This window comes from Sminthopsis crassicaudata, chromosome 4 (genome assembly GCF_048593235.1).
Source record: "Sminthopsis crassicaudata isolate SCR6 chromosome 4, ASM4859323v1, whole genome shotgun sequence".
In the NCBI taxonomy this organism is placed as follows: Eukaryota; Metazoa; Chordata; class Mammalia; order Dasyuromorphia; family Dasyuridae; genus Sminthopsis; species Sminthopsis crassicaudata.
Window position 1 is genome coordinate 27,361,716 of NC_133620.1, and position 22,659 is coordinate 27,384,374.

Below are 22,659 nucleotides of genomic sequence, written 5' to 3' on the forward strand. Positions count from 1 at the left end.
AAACCAAAAATCCAGGCAAAAGAGGATTTTTATAGTCCTGAATAGCTGATTTGGAAGGCTGAACTCTGACATATTCTTGGATGGTTTTTGTTATAAGCTGTGCAGTTACAACCTCTCCTGGGCTACTTTCAAGGACGGCAGGTTGTGTTGGATACAGTCTCTTCTGGCTATCCCCTGGTCACACTCATGGTTGGGAGCTTTTGTATGGGTCTACCTCGGAATCTAGCAATATAAATATTTCAAAGACACTGGGGTTCATCACTGGATGTCAGTAAAGATCATAGCTTCTCTGTGTATTCCAAGGTAGGCCTTCTTCATGAAAACTATGACTGAACTTTTCCAATGATAATCCATCACCTAAAAGTAAATTTCAGGGTGATGAACTACTCTGCACTTGACTTAACTGGTCCTTGGAAGGCAGACACATACTATATTGTCCATCCATAGGTCCATATTTGAAGCCTTTCAAAAGATAGGGTATGACCTTCTAGAGCAGTAGTGTCAAAGTAAAAAAGAAATAGGATTCATTAAACCATACATAAAGATCCCTGCAGGGATCACATATTTCCCTAGAAAACAATACATAAAGATTCCTGCAGGTCACATACTGCTTTAGAAAACATTATATATTTATTTATTTTATTCAATATTTCCCAGTTAAATTTAAATTGATTTGGGCAGCACTCAAAATGGTGGCCCATGGACCACATGTTTGATGCCCCCATTCTAGAATTTTTTCCTCTTCTAGCAAAATCCCAGAGAGCTCAGGATGAACTCCTTCCAAAAGGGAGATATTAGATGATTTTAATGAAAGAGCTAAGTAATACTCCTTCCATTTTGCGCCCCATTCTCCCAAAAAACCAACCCAATGCCATCAATTCTAGGCCATTGAAATAAATGTTTTATTTCTACTTTTTAATGTTCCTCCCCTGTCATCCTCCTCTAAAGACTTGTTGTGGTGTGGAGATGATCCTGAGGGGCTTGAAAGCTCTCCAGAGGAACAAAGCTTTCTAGATCTTACTAAGTTGAACTAGCTTTGAGCTGAGGGTCAGCACATGAATCAGGCTCTATCCAAGCCCTAGTAACTTACTAAGGATATTTGCTAGAGATGGGCGTTGCCTGGGGCCATCACAGATGGAAAATACATGTTTCTTTAAGGAATGAAAGAATGATTGGAGTTAATGGTCTCTTATTGTGTAAGTGAAGGCAGGACCTACATCAGTGAGAATTATTCCAGTGCTTGAAGTAACTTAACTTATTGGATCTTTGGCTTATATACTCAGAGCTGAAAGGTTCCTAAGAGACTTTCAAGTCCAGCTATCTAGAGGATCTGATGTTCAGAAAGCTTAGGTAGGTTACCCACAGTAATGCATAAAAAGCAGAAGCAGGGTAGAAACCAATGCCCTCAAATCATTTGGGGCTGTTGGAAAAGAACAGTGTGGATTTGAATATCTGCCACAGAATGCATTTGGATGTGATTGCTTCTGTGAAACGTTTTTATGTTCCAATGAGTCATACCTGTGGATTTTCCCAGACAGCAGGATTGTGATGGAGAGCCCAGATGTTCAAAACCACTATCATACCTAAATAGGGAAGAAGGGAGAGAGAGGGAGGATGGGAGAGGGGAGATATACAGACAAAGTGAGAGAGATAGCCAGAGAGAGACACAGAGAGACAGAGACAGAACTAGAGACACAGAGAGTCACACAGATCCATTGTAGCTTGAGTGCTACTTCTTTTCTGAAGCCTTCCATGATTTCCCCTTCACTCTCCAAAATGTCCTTTTTCTCCTACACTTTCCTAAAATTCTTTTTCTGGACCTTTCTTTCCCTCTTCACATTGTACCTCTCATAATACATACCTCTGAGCATTTTGTGCTTTCCCAATTAATAGCTATGGCTGCATTATACTTTCATTCTTTTATAATTGATTCACATATTTCAGACATACTTCCTGGACCCTACTGCATAGTTTGATCTTCTCCTGCATTTCCATTTCTGTATAACCCCAACATTTAGCACGTGGCAAAATTAGACACTGATGTTAGATTACTGACTGACATGGATCCACACAGGACTATATTCACCAGAATTTTAAGAGTGACTTAAAAGGCACCAAATAAGTCTGGAGATGTAAAGACTCATTGTCCTTAAGTATCTATCCTGTCAAACAGAAACAGGATTAGTTGGGCTTGGTTTGCTCCATAGGATAGAAATAATGGCTAGAAACTACAGAGGCAAACTTTAGCTTGATATAAGGAAAAATTCTCAACAATTAGAGCTCTTCAAAATTAAGTTAGGCTGACTGAGTGAAGTCAATTTCCTATCTGTGATAGTCTTTTGTAAAGATGGTTGAATACTTATCAGGATTGTAGAAAATGGTGATTCTTACATCCAGGTTGCACTGGATGATGTCTAAAGTAGCTTCTGATTCAGATTCTGTTAAGTCTAACTTTTCTTCACTGCTAGAGCCCTTTCAACACCTGAAGCCACCTCTCTGTGTTTTTTTTTTTGCTCCATTTCTACATGATGTGTTTTTAAAATCAATCATTCTATATTAAGTATCCAATATGGACTTGGGCTAGGAATTCAAAGTGCTCTCTCCTAGCTCCTCGATGAACCAAGACTTTATCCTGTTTGCTCTGCTCCCTGGGGAAATGAGTTCTAGAGGAAATTGATTATATTGGACAGGCAGAGTGATACCTGTGGGTAAGGAACGTCCATCTGGGAAAGTGATAGGCTTGCTAAGCTCCCTGGCTATGGTGATTCCAGGTGGGTATAGGCGGAGGGCCTCCTTGATGCACATGGTGCTGTAGGGCATTTGGTCCAGGTGGTCCCTGTGGGGAAAGATGGAGACAAGAAAGAGATGGAAAGATAAGGGCTTTTTCCAAGGTCTCCACTATGTCTATACTGAAATCTACTCCTTAGAAGGCAGCCAGGTACAGTGAAGAGTGTTGGATTTGGAATCAAAGGAATGGAGTTCAAATTGTAGGTCTTTCAATGATCAGGCGTGTGACTTTGGATGAATCACTTAACCAGAGGGGATTGGATTCGACCACCTCTAGGGGTCCTTTAGGCTCCATATCTGATTCAATGATCCTCCTCAAATTGGTAATGGGTGAAAGACATCAGATCAGTTTAGGTTGTGAAATGCTTAATATCTAGCCATACATGGAGGAAGGCAAGCAACATGAAAAAAACCAGACCATTTCTGAGCTCTTATGGCATCCTGCAAATAGAGCTTTATCACGGGGCTTGCTAGTTATCAATTCACATCAAAGTTTATTCTGGGCAATAAAAATAACTAGATTTGGAGTAAAAAGATCTGAATTCAATTCTGGTGCCTGCTTCTAAGTAGCAAGCAATTTCTATTCTCTGAGCCTCAGTTTCTTTATCAATAAGATAGTTGTAACTCTTTTTTTTTCTCTTACAGATTTTTATGCCTAAATTAGCACCACAGAAATGGCAACTATCACTTTAAATAAATAAACACAAGACCAATTCCAAAGCTACATTCATTTTGAATTACTTTGATTATTAAGAATATAAATCATTTAAAGTATATTAAAGGGATAGGTACTGAAAATCTAGAAGCAGTGTGGTCTTGTAGCAAGAATGTTAAAGTTGGAGTCAAGAGATGACTGGGTTCAAATATCACTTCTGACACTTATGTATGTATGAGCATAGGAAGACTAGTGAAGCTTTTAATGTCGCAATTTCCCATTTGTAAAATGAAGATAATAATGTTACTTACCTCACAGGACTTATATCATATGTAGAGCTCATTAGAAACCTTAAAATGCCATATAAGTGCTACTAGCTCAGAATCCATGGGCAAGATCCTGTCCCTCTCTCAGTCTCAGTTTTCTCATTTGTAAAATAGGAATAATAATAATAATAATAGCTGCTACTTTATAGGATTGTTGTAAGATTCAATTGACATAATGTAAGAACATTATTTTGCAAACCTTAAAGAGTGTTTTGAGTGACAGTGATTGTTATTGTCAAGAGCCCAGATAACTTCATCAGACAGATGTCTGCTCAACCTTTTTCTTCTTAGTAGGGTTAGAGAGTCCGGTAGATTAAGAAAATGTCATAGATAGAGTTTGCTTAGAGGTTAGCAAAGCAATGTACAAAAGCTCTCTTGCAATTTTGTGGACAAAATAGAAAGCTGCAGGCTATACAATAGAAGGATTAGGAAGGTGGTAGATAGAATGCTGGACTTGAAGACAGGAGAAAATGAATTTGAATCCAACCCCAGACACTCAAGAGCAGGTATTCTCAAACTACGGCCAGATGCGGCCCGCTGAGGATGTTTATGTGGCCTGCCGGGTTGTGGCAAATGGGCTGAGGGTGGAGACAGAGTGTGAGCTTTTATTTTTACTATAGTCCAACCTTCCCACAGTCTGAGGGACAGTGAACTGGCCCCCTATTTAAAAAGTTTGAGGACCACTGCTCAAGAGGGAGGGAACCTAGGGAAAATCATTTAGCTTCTATAAGCTTCTATAATCATTAGCTTCAGTTCCCTCATCTGTAAAATGTTGATAATAATAACATCTATGTCACAGAGTTGTTTTAAGAGCAAAATGAGATAACATACAAAAAGCTAAGCAAAACTTAAAGTTCTACATAAATACTATTTATTTTCATTACCGTAATCAAGTGGTTGAATGGATAGACCCAAAGAATAGTAATTGTTGTTACCTTGAAGGGTTTCTAATGGTCTATCTCAAGGATCTCATATTTACAGCTTTTATCTGTTACTTAAGGAAATATGCAGATGGCCTCTATCAAATTTTCAAATGTCACTAAGCTAGGAAGGATGGCTAATACACTGAAGGACCAAGTCAGAATTCCAAAAACCGCGAAAAGAGATGAATCTAAGAAAATTACAATAATCAAGAATAAATACAAAAACATTTTTCAAAACAAAAAACAATCAACCTTAAATGTTCAAGATAATAAAAACTTAACTAGAGAGCAGTTGCCAAGAAATGATGGGAAGTTTTCAGTGGCTTGCAAACTCATATGGGTCAACTGTATGACAGGAAAGTTAAAAAAGCTATTACAGTTGTAAAGATGAGATCGATTGATCAGTTAACCAATCACTCCTATCCTACTTAGAGTAATTAACAAGATATTTGATACTCTGATTTTTTCTATCAAGTGAGACCACTTTTATTGAAACAATCAATCACTCAAAGGCATTAAAATAGCTTCAAAAAGTTCTCAATCAACTTGGAAAGAAAGCAAGTCATTGAATGAAATGAAATGACACACACAGGAAGTGTATTGAAATTGGTTAAGAAAACTTGGTCATGTTCTCTCTCTCTCTCTCTCTGTATATACATATATATATATATATGTATATATGTATGTATGTATGTATGCATATATATGTATGTATGTATATATGTACAGGGACCAAGGACCAGGAGCCACTGGAGCCAGTGAAGGAGGAAGCCATATTGCCAAGTCCCTGGGGGAAAAAACATTTTTCAGGGAGGAAAACAGTCCTTATCTTCTTTACTTCCCTTTCCAGGATGATAGGACTACTATGTGACTTTTTAAAGATTAGAGGATTTGATCTTTTCATCATTGTACTCCCAGTATCCTTGGAACAATCTGATGGTACTGTTTTGGGAGCCAAGAGCAAACTAGGGAAAGGGGAAGGGAATAAGAATTTATATAATGTCTAGCTTGTTGCAGGAACTCTGCTAAGTACTTTTTACAAATAACTCATTTGATTCTCACAGCCTTGCAAGGTAGGTACTATTATGGTTTCCATTTTACATTTGAGGAAATTGAGGCAGAAAGAGAGGTTAAGTGACTCGTCTAGGGTCACACAGCTAGTAAGTGTGGCCAGTTTCGAACTAGTCTTCCTGACTCCCTGTCTTGTGCTTTATGCTACTGGCTCCTCATCTCTCAAGACATTCTCATTTTCAATTTGAAAGATCACTTTAAATAAATTTAAATTTAAAAATTAAATTTAAATAAATTTCCTTTAATTTGAAAAGTACAAGAGCCTTTCTTTATCCAAGGCCAACTAAACACACAGAACAAAGCCCACTTTGTAAAAAGCCCAGGCAAAGTCTGGGCTTCATACCTTAGAGGTACTTCATGAAGGTCCTACAAAATATACAAAAGGACTTCCAGGACCTGTAGGTTATGCCCTTTACCTTATGTTCTCAATGGTTAAATCTACTTTTCCCTGAATTCTATATGTGCTTTTAGATGAGCGTGTCAAGAGTTTGCAGGGATAATTTAAACCAACTATTATTGTATTAATCTAGTGAACATCAATTTCTAAAAACTACTGAAGTCTCCTGACTAATTGATCAGAAGCACTCTAGAGCAGAAGCGCTCATGAGTGATAATAATAGAGAAATCCCAAACCTATTAGGGCTACCTCTAGGACTCCCATGAGAGAAATAGCAGGCAATTCAGCCTGCCAGTGTGAATGGGAGTTAGGGATTGCAGTGTTACAGACTGTGCTCCAGAACTGTAGGCTAAATTATGAGTGTCATCATGGCCAGAACTAGGGAGGTGACAGTCCCCCTCTAATTTGACTTGGTCAGCCTACATCTAAAGGATGTTGTTCTGTGGGGTACATTTTAAGAATGACATCGATAAACTGGAGAAAATCCAAAGGAGAACAGTGCTGGTGAAGGATCTTAATCCATATAATAGGAGGCACAGCTAGCTGGCTGCCCTATTACCATCCTTCCAGTTACCCAGATTCACAATCTCGGGGTTATTCTTGACTCCTCTCTCTCATCACCAAATCTTGTAATTTTTCTTTCTTCACATCTCTTGTACTGAATTCCCTCTTCACACAGCTATCACTCCAGTTCTTATCCTCATTGCTTCTTGTCTCATTTTAGTTTTCTTTTAATTTGCCTCCTTGCCTCAAATCTCTCCCCATTCTTATCTACCCATTCATTTAGCTGCCTAAGTGATTTTCCTAAAGTCTCCGACTGACCATATCGCTCCTTAATCAAGAAGCTCCAATAGTTCCCTATTATCTCCAGGATCAGATATGAAGTCATCTGACATTTAAAGCTCCTTAGATCTCTTCCTATCTTCTAAGACTTCCCTTTGCTCTCTACCATTTTCTTTATGATTTTGTCTCTCTGGCCCATTTGTCTGTCCTTGAATGAAAGACTTCATTTCTCAGCTGCATGCATGTCTTTTCAGTGGTTCCCTTCCATATCCATACCACCTCCTCCATGCCTCTTAAGTATCCATGGCTTCCTTCATGACTCAGCTCAAGCACCTTCCTGTCTCCTTAGCTAGTACAGTTTTTCCAACAATATTTTCTTCTACCTAGTCTACACGTATTTTGTATTTCTTCTTATTAGGATGGACATTCCTTGAGGACAGGGATAGTTTTTGTCTTTGTATTCCCAGTACTTAGCACACTGCCCTGCATGTAATTAAATACTTAATAAATGTTTGTTGATTGTGTGATTGAGATTCAGGAGATATGAACCTGACTTCAAAGATCTGAAGGGTTGTTGTGATAAAAAAAGTGGTTAGATTTTTCTCAGTGTGGAGGGCAGGACTGAAAGCACTGAGGTGATGTTAACAAGAATCCATAGTTAACCAATCTTTCCCTCAGTTTGCTCAACTGTAAAAATGGGGATAATAACAATGGTTACCTCTCAGGGTTGTTGTGAAGATTTGTAAAAGGCCTTGGCACAATACCTGGCACATAGTAGGGACTCTACAAACTTTTTCTGCTTCCTATAAAGAGAAAAATGCAGATTCTAGGGGTTTTGTGGCCGCTGATATCTTGACCAAATTTGTTATAAGTGTATCTCCTAGCTGCTATCTTTGTGCCTTTATATTGGATACTTCATGCTTGAAATGTTCTTTTTCCTCACCTCATAGAATCTATCTGTTCCTTCAAAGTTCTGCTTAAGCAGTACTTTCTCTATGAATCTTCCCTGGTCTCCCTCAACTACTTGTGTCTCTGTCCATCCGCAACAACCTCGTATTTAACATACACACATATGAATATGCACATATGTGTGTGTTCTGTATATGTCTGTATGGCAACAAGCATTTATTAAGTGCCAAGCATCACGCTAAGCAGATATCTCATTTGATCTTCTGGGAAGTAGGTGCTATTATTATTATTATTATTATTATTATTATTCTGAGGCTGAGAGAGAGAGAAGCACATACCAAGAGACCCTGATTTGGAGGAATAAGGATAAGTGATGGGCGGTCATGGTTCTAGAGGATGGAAAAAATCAGCAAACAATCAAGGAATTTGGGTCAAGGGTTTGACATTCTTACCAGGTAATGGTGTCCCCAGATTTTAGGATATCTCTGATCTCCTCTCGGCACTGACGTTGGTGATCAGGGTTCATAGCCATACAGTAGAAGAGCCAGGAGAGGCTGGAGGCGGTGGTGTCATGGCCCCCAAATACAAACGTGTTAAGTTCGGCCTCCAGCTCTTCGTCTGATAAGCCTTCTCCAATTTCACTCTGAAAAAAAAAGGATAAAAGCACTCCTTTATTCAAAGTCAATTTTTAAATGATCCTTTCCATTGGCCAAATATGAAATTGACTGTAGGAGAAAGCTATAAGAGGCTCTAATTTTAAACATCATTCATAGACATCCATTGACATCTTCCATAGAACCTCCCTTCCATCAAGGACAACCTTGGAATTCCCAGAGCACTGTGATTTCACATCCCCAATGGTTTGGTCAAATGGCATTGTATACCACAGTCATCTGCATTCATGGGGCCAGGTATCATATCTTAACTAATTTATTTCCTCTGCTCCTGTGGCTACCTCATTCTTTGGCATAAAATAGGCACTTAATACATAGTTTATTTTTATTTTGGGACAGCTAGATGGCACAGTGAATAGAGGACCAGCCCTGAAATCAGGAGGACTTGATTTCAATCTGGCCTAAAAATAATAAGCTGCGACCTGGCTGGGTGGCCCTGGGCAAGTCACTTAAACCCAATTGCCTCAGAAAAAATAGTTTAAATAATTTAATCATATAGTTAGAATCATAGAATTCCATCTTTTCCTCAAAAGGCAGAATTGGGAGCTTCTTTATTGTCAGTTGACTGAACTGCCCTGGACAACTTCATTTAATCTAATTCATTGGTAATTTCATTCTAACAACCAACCCATGTGCCTATTTTTCTATATGTCCTGATTTTTTAGTAAAGTGCAAGTTCCTTGAAATCAGGAATTATTATTATTATTTTTTTGTCTTTGGGTTCCCATCACCTGGCAGAGTGTCGGGCACATGGCAAGTGTTGAATAAATTGTGGTTCTGTTGGGTGGATTTGCTCAGATGTTTGGCAGACTTACTTTGGCACAAAGAAGAACATCCAGAAAATCCAGGTACTTCTTCTTTCGGATTTTCTCCTGTTCACTATCATTCTTGAGAGCTTCCCTCCTTTCCTGGATGATTTTGGCTGAAGGAAAAGTACAAAACATTTCCCTCTTATCATGAAGAACAGGGAACTGATTATTGTTAATGATCCTGTAGAGAGCTATCTCTGGGACTGGTGGTTGAGTTTAGATCTCATTTGACTTTATTTTGTTGGTAGTTGACAGTTTCAAATTACATCTTTGTAACTTTCATTTGTCATTTCTTGTTTTGCCCTCTAGGACTAAGCAACTTAATTATTCAGTTTAACTATCTTGTTTCCTCTAGGTCTTCTTCAGTTTAAATAGCCCCAATTCCTTTCATCAAATCTCATACCCTCCAGTCTCAAGGCTGTTCTCCAACTTGATCGATGTCCTTTTTGGTGCTCTAAAGTTTTGTCAATGATCTGCCTAAAAAGACACTCAGAAATCTGTAAATCATTCCATATTGGTCTGAATATGAAATTCTCCTTATTCCTGGAAACTATATATTTTTTTTTCCTGAAGCAAACAGGAGTAAGTGATTTGCCCAGGGTCACAAAGCTAGTACTTGTCTGAGGCTGAATTTGAAGGGCTCTCCTCCCTCCAAGACCAATGCTCTATCCACCACACAACTAGCTGCCCTGAAATTATCTTTCTTTTAATATACTTTTGATTGCATTACATTCCTTGACTTACCTATGATGCAATTGGCTCATATTAAACATGCAATTTAACTGGAAACCTCAGGTTTTTTGAAAGAAACTCTTTTCTAACCATATTTCTCCAATACTGCACTTCTGAAGTTGACATTTTGAACTTTAAGTCTTTAAATTTATCCTTATCAAAATAAATATCATAATACTTGACCTAATATTTTTTGATGCTTGATTTTGGCATCCAATTCCACTTATTTATTAAATATTTACAGTGTGCCATACACAAAAATATATGACTCTTAAACCTAGAATATGCTCCCACCTCTCCTCTGTCCTTGGAATCCCTAGCTCCCTTAAAAATTCCAAAGCTCAGTTTAAGTTGACAACTCCAAAAGGCTTGTTCTTATATTCCCTAAAGATTAGTACTTTCTCCAAATTTCTTCATTTATATATCAATGGGTGTGTTCTTTCTCTAAGATAACATGTAAGCTACACAAGGTCAGGGGTTGTTTTCATTCCTCTCTTTGGATCTGCAAAACATTAGTACATCGTAAGTGATTAATCTATTTTTGTTGAATTGAATTGAATTGAATATCCCAGGCAACAGGGTCAATGAACTAAAGAGCATGCAGAGATAGCTCTGGGTGCAGAAAATACCTGCGTACTGATGTGCTATTTGGCAGAGAGCTTGGAATTCTTGCCCCTGAGAGCTCCACCTGTAAATCAAGTCATTGTGATGGAGGTAGCTGTGCAGGCGGTGGAAGATGAGTTCTGAGAGTTTGGTCACAGTTGAGAGGTAGTTGATAGAGAAGCTACAAGAGGAGGCACAATGCATTATCAAGGGCTAAAGTGCTAGTCAACAGGCCTCTTCTTCAGTACCCCTCAGCACTGACCTTTCTGTTTGGGAGCTGGTCTGCACATTGAAGGCACATTTCATGATGCTGTCCAAGGTCATCAGGCGGATGGGCTCACAAATCTCCACAGAACTGTCCTGGGTGCTGAGCTTCCCCCATGCATCCTGGGATAGGGAAGTACAATTGGCATCATCAGTGCTTTCCAAGAATCTTTCTTTTCTTGCCTGTTGCTTTATTGTCTTCTCTCCCTCTGTTCCTCTCTACTTTTCTCCCTTCATTCTGTCTCTCTCCTGAATTTCCATCTCTTTATTCATATATTTATGTTTGCTATTTCTTGTTAGAGAAGACCAAAGTACTTGAAAGTATCAGTTTCATCCACAAGTTCAAGTTTAAGCTATCTCCCTGAAACTACTGTATTTATGGCATATTTAAAATAAAGAACAGTTTTGTAAGTGGGCATCAAATACACTCACATCTTCACTATACCTGGATCTATCTTATTATTATTATTATTATTATTATTATTATTATTATTATTATTGTTTTGCCGAAGCAATTGGGATTAAGTGACTTGCCCAGGGTCACACAGCCAGGAAGTGTTAAGTGTCTGAGGCCAGATTTGAATTCAGGTCTTCCTGACTTCAGGGCTGGTGCTCTACCCACTGCACCACTTAGCTGTCCCCTGGGTCTATTTTATTATTTGCAGAACATAAATAAGCCAAAGGGAGAAGCTGAGCCAGCAACTTTGCAATAATAAAAAATAGGACACATATTATGGCATTTTTGGCCAGCTTATTCAATAATTACCAAATTGATGATTAGTAATTCTTTACATCCAGGGGACATTTTTGTATACCCTTTTCATTCTTTAATCAATATATTTTCTTCTAAGTATTTATATATATATATATAAATGATCTAAGCTATATATATTTGTATAAATGACATAAACATGTCATTTGCCATTTGGAAGAGTCACTGGTAGTCTCATCTTTTGGTAAGAGACATGTCATAGCATCTGTTTTTTAAAGGTAAGATGAGGCTTATTATTATTATGATTTTTTTTTACTCTTTTCAGGTCTGTGTTCTAAGATTCCTTCTAGCTTGATAGTCTGATTTCCAGGATTTTCTAAGAGTGTTAAAGTTGTATATATATCTTTAATATGCTTATATAAGTTAGTTTGCCAGACTGTTATCTTCCTAATAATTCCATTCAGCTACATGACAGTCAGGACTGCAAGGGAGGAAAAGATAAATCTTTTTTTTTTTTTTTTTTTTTTTTGCTGAGGCAATTGGGGATAAGTGACTTGCCCAGAGTCATACAACTAGGCAGTGTTAAGTGTATGGGACCAGACTTGAACTCAGGTCCTCTTGACTTCAAGGCTAGTACTCTCTCCACTGCACCATCTAGCTGCCCAAAGATAAGCCATTTTGGAGTACCTAGATTATTTGGATGCTAAAGAGAGGTAAGAGAATTCGATGTTAAGGGTATAGGAGGCAGGAAGGGAGTGCAGAAGAGGAAGAAGAGGAAGGTGACAAAGATTTTTAGCTGAGCTAGGTAGGTTAAGATAGGGGAATGCATATTAAGGAGACATCATGACCTAGTGGAAAGAGTTGAAGTCAGAGGACCTCAGTTTAAATTCTTGATTCATCACTGTGATGATAATGGGCAAATAATGAAATCTTTCTGAGCCTCAGTTTGCTCACCTGTAAAATGGGAATAACTGTAGCATTTATCTGACAGGATTATAGTGAGACAATATGTTTAAAGCCCTTTTCAGACTTAAAAAGCTCCATATCAATCAGAGATACTGAAGCTCAGAGTAGGTACCTAGCACCAGAGCAGATGCTTATATTCTCTCTGATGCTTGTCTCTGCTTCGTGATGGCTACCCAACAACTTGGAGGGTCCCTGGGTTGTCTATTCCCTCACCAGCATCCTGCAGACAGAATCATTGATCACGTGGATGTAGGGCTTCAGAATGCTGAAGTGGAAGGCAGGGGTCAGCAGGTGGCGATGTTGGTACCACTTCTTTCCCTCTAGACTCAGAAGCCCTTTTCCTTAAGAGATCACAAAGACAAGAATCTTAGATTATCTCATCTTATAAGATATTCATGTGGCACATAGAAAAAGGTGGTCTCAGAGGCACTGAGATAGAGTGCTAGCTCAATTGTGTAATCGTGGGCAAATTTCTTAAGCTGTCTGAGTCTTATACTTTACTTACACTTAAACTATTCTATACATCAGATTATAAGGGATTTGATTTATAAAATATCACAAAATGGCATCTATTATAATTATTTTTATTAATAAAATAACTGACATTTATTTGATGTAGGCAAAGAATTTGATATGAATTGTTGCATGTTTTCATGTGGATATGATTGTAGGCTCTGAAAGGCTCTGTTAGTGGAACATAAATTGAGGTAGGATTTACCAAGCTGGCTACTCTTCTGGACTTTATGATCTCCAGAAATTCATCATGCTGTAAGATGAAATCAAATCTGTAACACATGCTTCCTTGGGTCATTTTCCATTTGAAGGCCTTTTGCAAGGAGGATAGAACCCAGTCCCCAATAGAACTCTTCTAACATTCCCTTTTAAAAACCTTTAAAATAATAGCTCAAACAAAATTTTGTAGGGGCAAAGCCAAAAAAAGGTCAAAAGAGACATTTTTTCCAGTTGGAGACAATTTAGGTGATCCACAGGAGAGATGGGCACAGACCTGGAGCCGGGTCAGAGGATGGGAGCTTTGGGAGCATTCAGTCTAGTGATGGTAAGAGGGTTAAGAAACTAGTCAGAAAGAGATTACAAGGGACCCTTTGATGGCACTGGGTGCAGCTGGCATTTATTGGCAACTCTATTGCCCATAAGCAGTTTTGAGATGAAGTGCCAGGATGAGGAGGAATGCTTGTGATTGGACACAAGAAAGCAAGAGCCCACATCTAGGACCAAGAGCATCACTAATACTTGTGGCTGCAAGGGAGAAGGGGTCTTTCCTGGAAAAGAGAGCAGTGACCACAGTTCTTTCAGGTAACAATACCTTGGAAGCACTACAAATTTTCAGCTCCCCCAGAATTAGCTCTGAAAAGTGTAGCAAAATAAGCTTAAAGCTGGGTACAGCTATAAGCAGAGCCCAACTTTGACAAAATTCAAAGTAAAGAAATAGAAAAATGAGCAAATAACTACAACAATAAGATTTGACAATAAAACTACTATAGTAGTAGAGAAGACCAGGACATAAACTTAGATCATAATGTGAAAACCACTACAAGCAAAGCCTGAAAGAAAATTGCTAAATTGATCCAAGACTAACAAAAATTCCTGGAAGAGTTAAAGAAAGAGATAAGAGTGGTAGAGGAAAAAATGGTAAAAGAAATGACAGTAATGAAAGAATTATGAAAAGAGAATTAACAGCTTGGTAAAAGAGGAACCAAACAAATATTAAAGAAAACATTACCTTAAAAACAGAATTGGCCAAATGGAAAAGGAAGTACAAAAGTTCACTGAAAGAAAATAATTCCTTAAAAATCAGAATTGGGCAAGTGGAAGTTAATGACTCCATAAGACTACAAAGTGCAATAAAGCAAAGTCAAAAGAATGGGAAAAAATAAAAGAAAACATAGACTATATTATTAGAAAAAACAACTGACTTGGAAAACAGATAAAGGAGACATGACAAGAATTATTGGATTACCAGGAAGTGATGATAAAAAAGACCCTAGACATTATCTTTCAAGAAATTATCAAGGAAAATTTGCTCTAACAGTCTAGAATCAGAGGACAAAATAAATATTGAAAAAATATGCCTATCACCTCCTAAAAGGGATTCCAAAATGAAAACTCCCAGAAGTATTATAACCAAACCCCAGAGATCTCAAATCAAGGAGAAAATACTGCAAGCAGCCAGAAAGAAACAATTCAAATATCATGGAGCCATAGTCAATATCACACAATGGACAATGAAGTAACATAAAAAAAAATGTACAGTTTCTCTGATAAAGGCCTTATTTCTCAAATATATTAAGAATGGACTCAAATTTATAAATATAAGAGCTTTCCCCAATTGATAAATGGTTAAAAAGGTATGAGTGGGCAGTTTTCAGAAGAAATCAAAACTATCTATGTGAAAAAGTGTCACATCCTTCTGTTGATTCATATTCTGATTGCAGTCCACCAAGACTTCTATGGATTATTTCATACGAATGCATTTGTAGTCACTTTCCCATCTCCCATTTTTTAAACTTGTAAACTTTAGATCAAGTACAATAGTTCAACTCTACATTGATCTATTTAATTTCATCTTCTTGATACTTTCTTGATCCTACTAGTTCTGGAATTGCTCTTGAAATGAATTTTATTTTCCTTTTTATATATTTATGTTGACTTATATGTGTACATTTTCTCCCCACCTCTATATCTTTATACAATAAAAGCTTCTTGTCACTAGGGTTTTTTTCTTGTCGAGAAGGCCAAGTTAATCATAAGTACTTACCAACCCAGGGAATAATAAACTTGGACCCAAGCTGTATTTTGGGATCTGTAAAGTCAAACACAGAAGAGAAAAAGCTTTATATTAGATAGAAATTTAATGTCTAAAACCAGAGCAGGTTTGTGGGTATCTGAATTTTGCTTGGGGTTAATAGGGTCAAGGAGATTGAATATCCCAAAAGACTCTGTGTTCATGATATCCTAGGAAAATGGGGCTGCTGCTCTAGAGAATCAACAGTCAGGTAATGCAAAATCACAAAAATAGGATTTTAAGTTGTTCATTATTCCTCCCAAGGTCTGAAATGCTTCCTAGAAAGGGGCTCAAACATCAGAGGATCTGTTGTATCAATCAAAACATTGGGTTTGGAGGCAGAAAATCTAAAGATGTAGCCTGACTTTGTCTCTTACTACCTGGGGGGGGGGCCTAAATTATGCTATTAAGGATGTCATCATTACAAATTACCCATATGCTTGGGGACAAAATCCTGCCAAATCACTTGAAATGAATGGGGATGTGTATGTTAATAGCAACCATACAAATAGGTCAGGGAAAGATAAGGAAAGGTTACACAGAATCTGGATTTACCATGATCAGGAGGGGGTACAAAGTTGCCATCAGATATCTAGGATCTTTGAATCTCAGAGCTGGAAGGAGCCAAAGTTGTCAGCTTGTCCCACTTCCCTAGCCCATACAGATGTGTTCTATAATATGCTGACATGGAACTGAATCTTCTAGTGCCTCTCAACACAAATGGACCATTCCTCAAGACCATTCTTTGATCTTTGTATTGATTTCATGCTCTCCACTGTCTGATAGGTACATTTAGCTTTTAAAATTATTTTCCTGACAGGAAGGAGATACTCTCTAAACACAGAACATGAGGATTTCTTGGAAATTATCGGACTATGTAGAACCATGGGATTATAGAGCTATACAGAATTTCAAAGGTCATCTAATATAACCTTCTCATTTTATGATTGATGGAATTAAGAGGTTAGGTAACTTGCCTAATGTTATTCAGTCATTAAGTGACATCACTGGCAGGGGATACGTTCCTCAGCATCTCTGGATGGAGTTCTCATCTCTATGCATATGACTCACCTATGTGTGAATCTTGTCCATCTGTTTCCTGAGCTTCAACCCCATATAACTAACCACCTACTGGAAATTTCAGTCTGAATGTTCCAAGAACATCTTGGACTCAATATGTCCAAGATCTTTACCCCCAAACCACCCCTTTACTAAACTTTTTAGCTTTTATTGAGGATACCAAAATTCTTGCAATCTTCCAGGTCTATACTGTTTCTACAATTTCTAATTCTTTCTTACCTCTTCCACCATATTCAATCATCTGTCATATCTTGCTGTTTCTACTTGCATGACATCCCTTGAATGTGACACCTTCTCTTTATTAACATAATTACCACATAATCAATCATCATGCATTTTAAGCACCTATTAGGTACCAGGCACTGTGCTAAGTGCTGGGGATACAAAGAAAGGTAAAAGACGGTATTTACCTCTTTGTAGACTATTGTGATGGCCCCATTAATCTCCTTGTAACATGTGTCTCCCCACTCTCATTAATTTTCCACCACGCTACCAAAGCCATGATCCCACTATATCAGAGTCTCATTTAATTAACTTCACTGATTACCTCTATGACTAAATATAAACCCAACTGTAGCCTCTTAAAGACTTTCCCAATATTGCTCTAACACAACATTACATAGCATGATGTAACATAATAATAACATAACTAACTAAATCTATCTCTCTTACTGTCTGGCTTTGTTTCTCTTTAGCCCAACCCTTTTCCTCATATAGAGAACTCCATATTCTATGGCTATGCCCTAGGACTGCTCTTTACACTCAGAAGGTTGTCCCATCTTTTCCCTAAGAGAATCCATAATTTCCTTTAAGATGTAGAACATATACAAAATTGTACAGGAAGCCTTTCCTCATTGACCCATTGACAAGTGTCTATCGCCATCCCTCCAAGCTACTTTGTCAGGGATTCATAGAATCACAGAGTTTGAGAGTGGTTAAAAAGGTTTATTATTCACCTAGTCTCTATAACCAAAGAATCCTCAACAAATGATCTCCTAGTTTCTAGTTGAAGAATTCCAAGGAGAGTGATATAACTGCTTCTTAAGTAGCCCCTTTCAGGAAAAAAGAATAAAGTATACAGCAGAAAACAAAAAAAATAACCCATAAGGAAGCAAAGAAAAGATAGTCACACATGAGTATAATTTCTTCTACTAATATATATATACATATATATGTATGTATGTATATATATATATATATATATATATATTAGTAGAAAAAATTACTCATGTGTGAGTACACACACACACACACACACACACACACACATATATATATATATATATATATATACATAACTAGTAATTTATTGTTACATATTTTGAATCCTCCCTGATGATCTGCTGGGCACTCAGCAATCTTCTATTTTATTCTGTTTACCTTTTTAAATTATTTTAAAAATAAATTTAAAAAAGAAAGAAAAGGTAATCCTTTCCAATATGGGGCAGCTCTAATTATCAGGAGTTTTTGTTTTGTTTTGAAATTGAACCTAAGCTTTCCTCTACAATTTCTGTTCATTATTCTTGATTCTTTTCTCAAGCAGAACTTGTCTAGTCAACCTTCCCCAAAGCAAACTTACTTTCCTTCCTTCCTTCTTTTCATTCTTTTTTTTGTTTGTTTGTTTTTGCTGAGGCAATGGGAGTTAAGTGACTTGCCCAGGGTCACACAGCTAGGATTGACCATAGTCCTCCAAATGAGGTCTGAAAAGGGTTGCATGCAGTAGTGGTATCTCCTCTCAATTCCCAACAGTTCTTAAAAAGTGAATGGCTTTTTCTCAGTTCTCATCTTCTTTGATCTCTCCAAAGCCTTTGGCCTTGTTGGTCACCATCTTCCCCTTATTGTCTGCCTCCCACAAGTCTTTCCCCACTCCAGCTTATCCTTCACTCAGTTGGCAAACTGATTTTTCTAAATCCCCAGATTCAATAAGCTATGCTGGCTCCCTAATACCTCCAGGATCAAATATAAAACCATCTGTTTGGTATTTTCTAAGCCCTTCATAACTTACCTAGCCTTACCTTCCCAGTGTTCTTATACCTTTTCCCCTATCCCCACGTATTTTGTGATCCAGGGACACTGGCTTCCTAATTTCCTTACACACACACATTCTATCTCTCAACTGCATTTTTACTGGCTACCATGTGTGTCTTAAAATGATTGCCCTCATTTATGTCTACTTGTTTTCCCATTTTCCTCCGAGTTCCAGCTAAAATTTTATTTTCTTTGAGAATAATAACAATAACTCACATTTATGTACCGAATACTATGCTTAGTGCTTTACAATTACTATCTCATTTGATCTTAGGATGAAGATGCTATTGTTAATCACATTATATTTGACAAAACTGAAGGTAAAAGTTAAGTGACTTGTCCAAGATCTTATCTGAGGCTGATTTGGACCCATCTCTTGCTGGCTTCAGGCCCATTGCTCTACCCACAGAGCCACCTCCCTGCCTTTCTCAGTTCTCCTTAAATCTAGCAGGATTCCTCTGTTGATGATTTGTAACTTATCCTACATATAGCTTGTTTATCAGTGGTTGTTTTTACATCATCTCCCTCAAACTGAGTTCTCTTATCACAGAGAACAGGAACTTTCTTTGTATTAGTGAGTGTTTGGCACATAGGATGTACTTAATCAATGCTTGTTGATGTGGTTTGACTCTTTTTAAGACTACTCTTGGGCAGCTAGATGGTTGCATAGAGCACTAGAGTAAGGAAAACATCTTCCTGAATTCAAATCCAGCTTTGACACTCAACTAGCTGTGGGACCCTGGACTTTATCCTCTTTTCTTCAGTTTCCTCATTTATAAAATGAATTGGAGAAGGAAATGCAAATCATTCCAGTATCTTTGCCAAGAAAACCCCAAGTGGGGTTACAAAGAGTTGGACATGTCTGAACAGCAAGAAAAAGAGTTCTTTTCCAACTCATTTTATAAATGAGGAAACTGAGGAGGAAGAGGAGGAGTTCTAGGGAATCTCCTAATGTAAGAACAAGCTTGCTAACAATTGGAATTCTCTTACAAAGTAGAGTAGCAGGTCCTATGAGATCTCTAGGCAAAGACTAGATGTGCCACTAAGTAAGTGGGCACAGTGGGTACAGGGCTAGGCTTAGGAGTCAGGAAGAATCAAGTTCAAATTTGGCCTCAAACATTTATTAGCTGTGTAATCTGAGGCACATGACTTAATTCTGTTTGCTTCAGTTTCCCCAATTGTAAAATGGAGATTAAAAATAACTCCCTCTCAGAATTGTTGTGAGGATCAAATGAAATAATGGTGGTGAAGCACTGAGGACAGTGCCTGGCACATAGCGGGTGATTAATTGCTTTTTATTAATTATTTTTTAAAATTATTATGGTTTATATTATATATTTTATAAAATTAATAATTAATTAATTAATTAGTTAAATGCTCTGTTCTCCTTTCTCTCTTTATTGAATCCTCATCCTCGCTGCAACCAATGACACCATTGATCACCTTCTCCACCTGGATACTCTCTTTTCTCTGGATTTTCTTGATTATTTCCTCTACTTCTTCTCCTTGGTCTCTGATTGCTTCTCCTTAGTTTACTTTGCTGGAGTATCATTCAGATTATGCTCCCTTTTGAGGGTGTCTCTGATAATCTGTCTTGTAGCTACTTTTATTGTGGCATGGAGCCACTGAACCAGTTTCAATTAAGTCCTTATTGGGCATTTGTCTTTTATAAAACTCATTATTCCCCTCCCTCTTCAGAAGAACCTCTTCTCTCTTTCAAATGTTTCCATTTATGTTGATTTAGTTACTGTTCTTTCTGTATCCTAGCTGTATCCTTTCTGTATCTGTTTTGAGACCATGGAGTCATCTACTCCCCAATCTTATTTGTTCCACATGTATAATTTGTTGTTAAATCTTGCCATTTTGACCTTCATAATGTTTCTTGCCTCTATTTCCTTTTTTCCACAACATATCCATTACTCTCACATTACCTCAAATTGAATTCCTAAATTAATTTTCTTCCCTCTGTAGTACAGAGTAGCTAAAGTGATTTTTCCAAAGTACACAAGTGCCCATTCACCCTATTGCATAATAAACCCCAGGGATTCACTAGGGGAATCCATTAGGATGAAATATAAACTTCTTCACAATCTGGCCTCAATTTACCTTACCAATGTGTGTGTGTGTGTGTGTGTGTGTGTGTGTGTGTGTGTGTGTGTGTATGTGTGTGTGTGTGTGTATGTGTGTGTGTGTGTGTGTGTGTGTGTGTGTGTTTTAACAGATTATATGCCCTTACACACTCAAGGATCCAATCACACCAGCATCCTTATTGTTCCTCATACACAACACTCCCATGGCTTTGTACGAACTAGTTCCTTCATTCCTGGAATATACTCCTGTTTTACTCCCATCTCATGGAAGCCCTACTTTCCTTTAAGATGGAGTTCAGGAACCACTTTCTATATGAAGGTGGTTTCTTAATCCTCTGGCTGCTAATTCCTCAAATTACTATGAATCTATTTTGTCTTTGCCTACATATGTATCAATCCATATGTGATTCGTCCATTAGAATGTAAACTTCTTGAGGAAGGGGACTATTCACCTTTGTCTTTGTATTCCCGGGTCCTGGCACACAGTAGGTACTTTGTAAATACATATTAGTTGGTCATAGACTACATGACCTCTCCCATTCTCTCCAGGTCTAACAGTTTAGCATTGGTCCATTCTGAGTATCCTTACCTCTTCGGTTCAGAAGAATTTTCACATATTCTGGGTCATAGATATTTAAAAGCACCTGAAAGGCCCCAACCCAGCGAGGGAAAGCACAGGGGTATTTTTCTACCAACATATCAAACTGTTGTAGTTCTTTTTCCAGGTAAAACTGCAATAAAAACAAAACCAAAAAAGTGAGTTTGGGTAGCTAGATCAAGGAAAATTTCCCCCACCTCTGTTTCTACCTTCTCCCCACCTGCTTCTCTAATCCCTCAATTTTTGAGAAGCTCAGAATGAGCTCATGGGACTTTAGTAGGGAGATATGAGTTTTGATTCTGAAGTTTAGCTGTGGAAGAGACCTGCACTACCTCCTCCAACCAATACCGAGGCAATAATCTTTCCCACTACATCCTGGATAAATGACCATTCAGACCTCCATTTGAAGATCTGGAGCAGCTGGAAATGCAAACTCAAGACATTTTTAACCAAATTTCTGCTGTGCCATTTCATCAACATCTCAAATTCAGGAACTCAAAAATAATTTTCTCCAAGACCAATCATTTGTCAAGAGTTGTCATATTTTGCCCTCTCATTCCTGTTTCTCTACTCTTATAGTCTTTATCACTCCTCTCACCAAAATCACTGAAACAACTTCCTACTTGACTTCTCAAGCTCCAGTCTCTTTTTTCTCCAATCCATTATATCCGAGAAAGAAGGTAGCATATGTTGAGCAAATTGAATCACTTTGACCGTCATTTTCCCTTGGACCCATATGGAAATACACTGGGTCCTTGAATCCAAGACTTGCCTAGGGAATAGCATGTCCCCCAAACTAGCAGGCCTCCAGAATCACTGTTGATGGAAGAAGTCATCATGAAGAAGGGACTCCTCTTCCTTCCCACTATTAACTATAACTGCTCATCCACTACAACCAACAAAAAGATAAGTACAGGAACTTAGCCCCTCCCAGACTATTAGTTCTGGCCCCAGTACAGCCATTATTCAACTAGTCTAAGAAGCAGTGGCAGCCATCCCCATCAGCTGGCACTCAAAAGAAGCCAAAACAGCTTAGCTGAAGCACCAAGAGATGGGAGACAGCATGTGCCAGGCAAGGAAAACCCTTAGTCCTCAGGACCTGATAAATATAGCTCAGGATCCACAATCTAAGAGCCTTGGGAATAGCAATGCTTCCAGTCCAGTGATCTCAGTCATCAAGCAACGTCTTTGGAGATAATTTCTGGCAATTTTTCCTCTAGGACTCTAGTCACAACTACTGAAGACTCTCAAAAGAAAGTTCTTGTCACTGTCAAACATCAAAAACTTAATAGAATTGTGTTGGATTGAATTTGATGCTTCCACTTGAGTTCCATCTTTATAAAAGCTCCATGGCAGCCTGAATTTACAACCTTTTCTAGAATTTCTGGCTTGGACCAAGAGAACTTTAGGGAGAAATCTCCCATCTAATGAATAAGGTTATAGTGTTGA

At 38.0% G+C, this 22,659-nt stretch overlaps 1 protein-coding gene across 2 annotated transcripts in view; it reads right to left on the reverse strand.

Annotated features, from left to right (window-relative positions):
- Window positions 1–22,659, reverse strand: part of LOC141541680 (cytochrome P450 4X1-like) — a 32,756-nt gene that overhangs the window by 6,820 nt on the left and 3,277 nt on the right. For both annotated transcript variants that reach the window (XM_074266015.1, XM_074266016.1), the window contains exons 2-10: window positions 21,202–21,343; window positions 15,388–15,432; window positions 12,825–12,952; window positions 10,932–11,056; window positions 10,696–10,850; window positions 9,341–9,447; window positions 8,304–8,494; window positions 2,703–2,836; window positions 1,519–1,583 (exon numbers count right to left, since the gene is read on the reverse strand). In XM_074266015.1, the coding sequence (XP_074122116.1) occupies window positions 1,519–1,583; window positions 2,703–2,836; window positions 8,304–8,494; window positions 9,341–9,447; window positions 10,696–10,850; window positions 10,932–11,056; window positions 12,825–12,952; window positions 15,388–15,432; window positions 21,202–21,343 (1,092 nt within the window). The remainder of the gene's footprint in view (window positions 1–1,518; window positions 1,584–2,702; window positions 2,837–8,303; window positions 8,495–9,340; window positions 9,448–10,695; window positions 10,851–10,931; window positions 11,057–12,824; window positions 12,953–15,387; window positions 15,433–21,201; window positions 21,344–22,659) is intronic.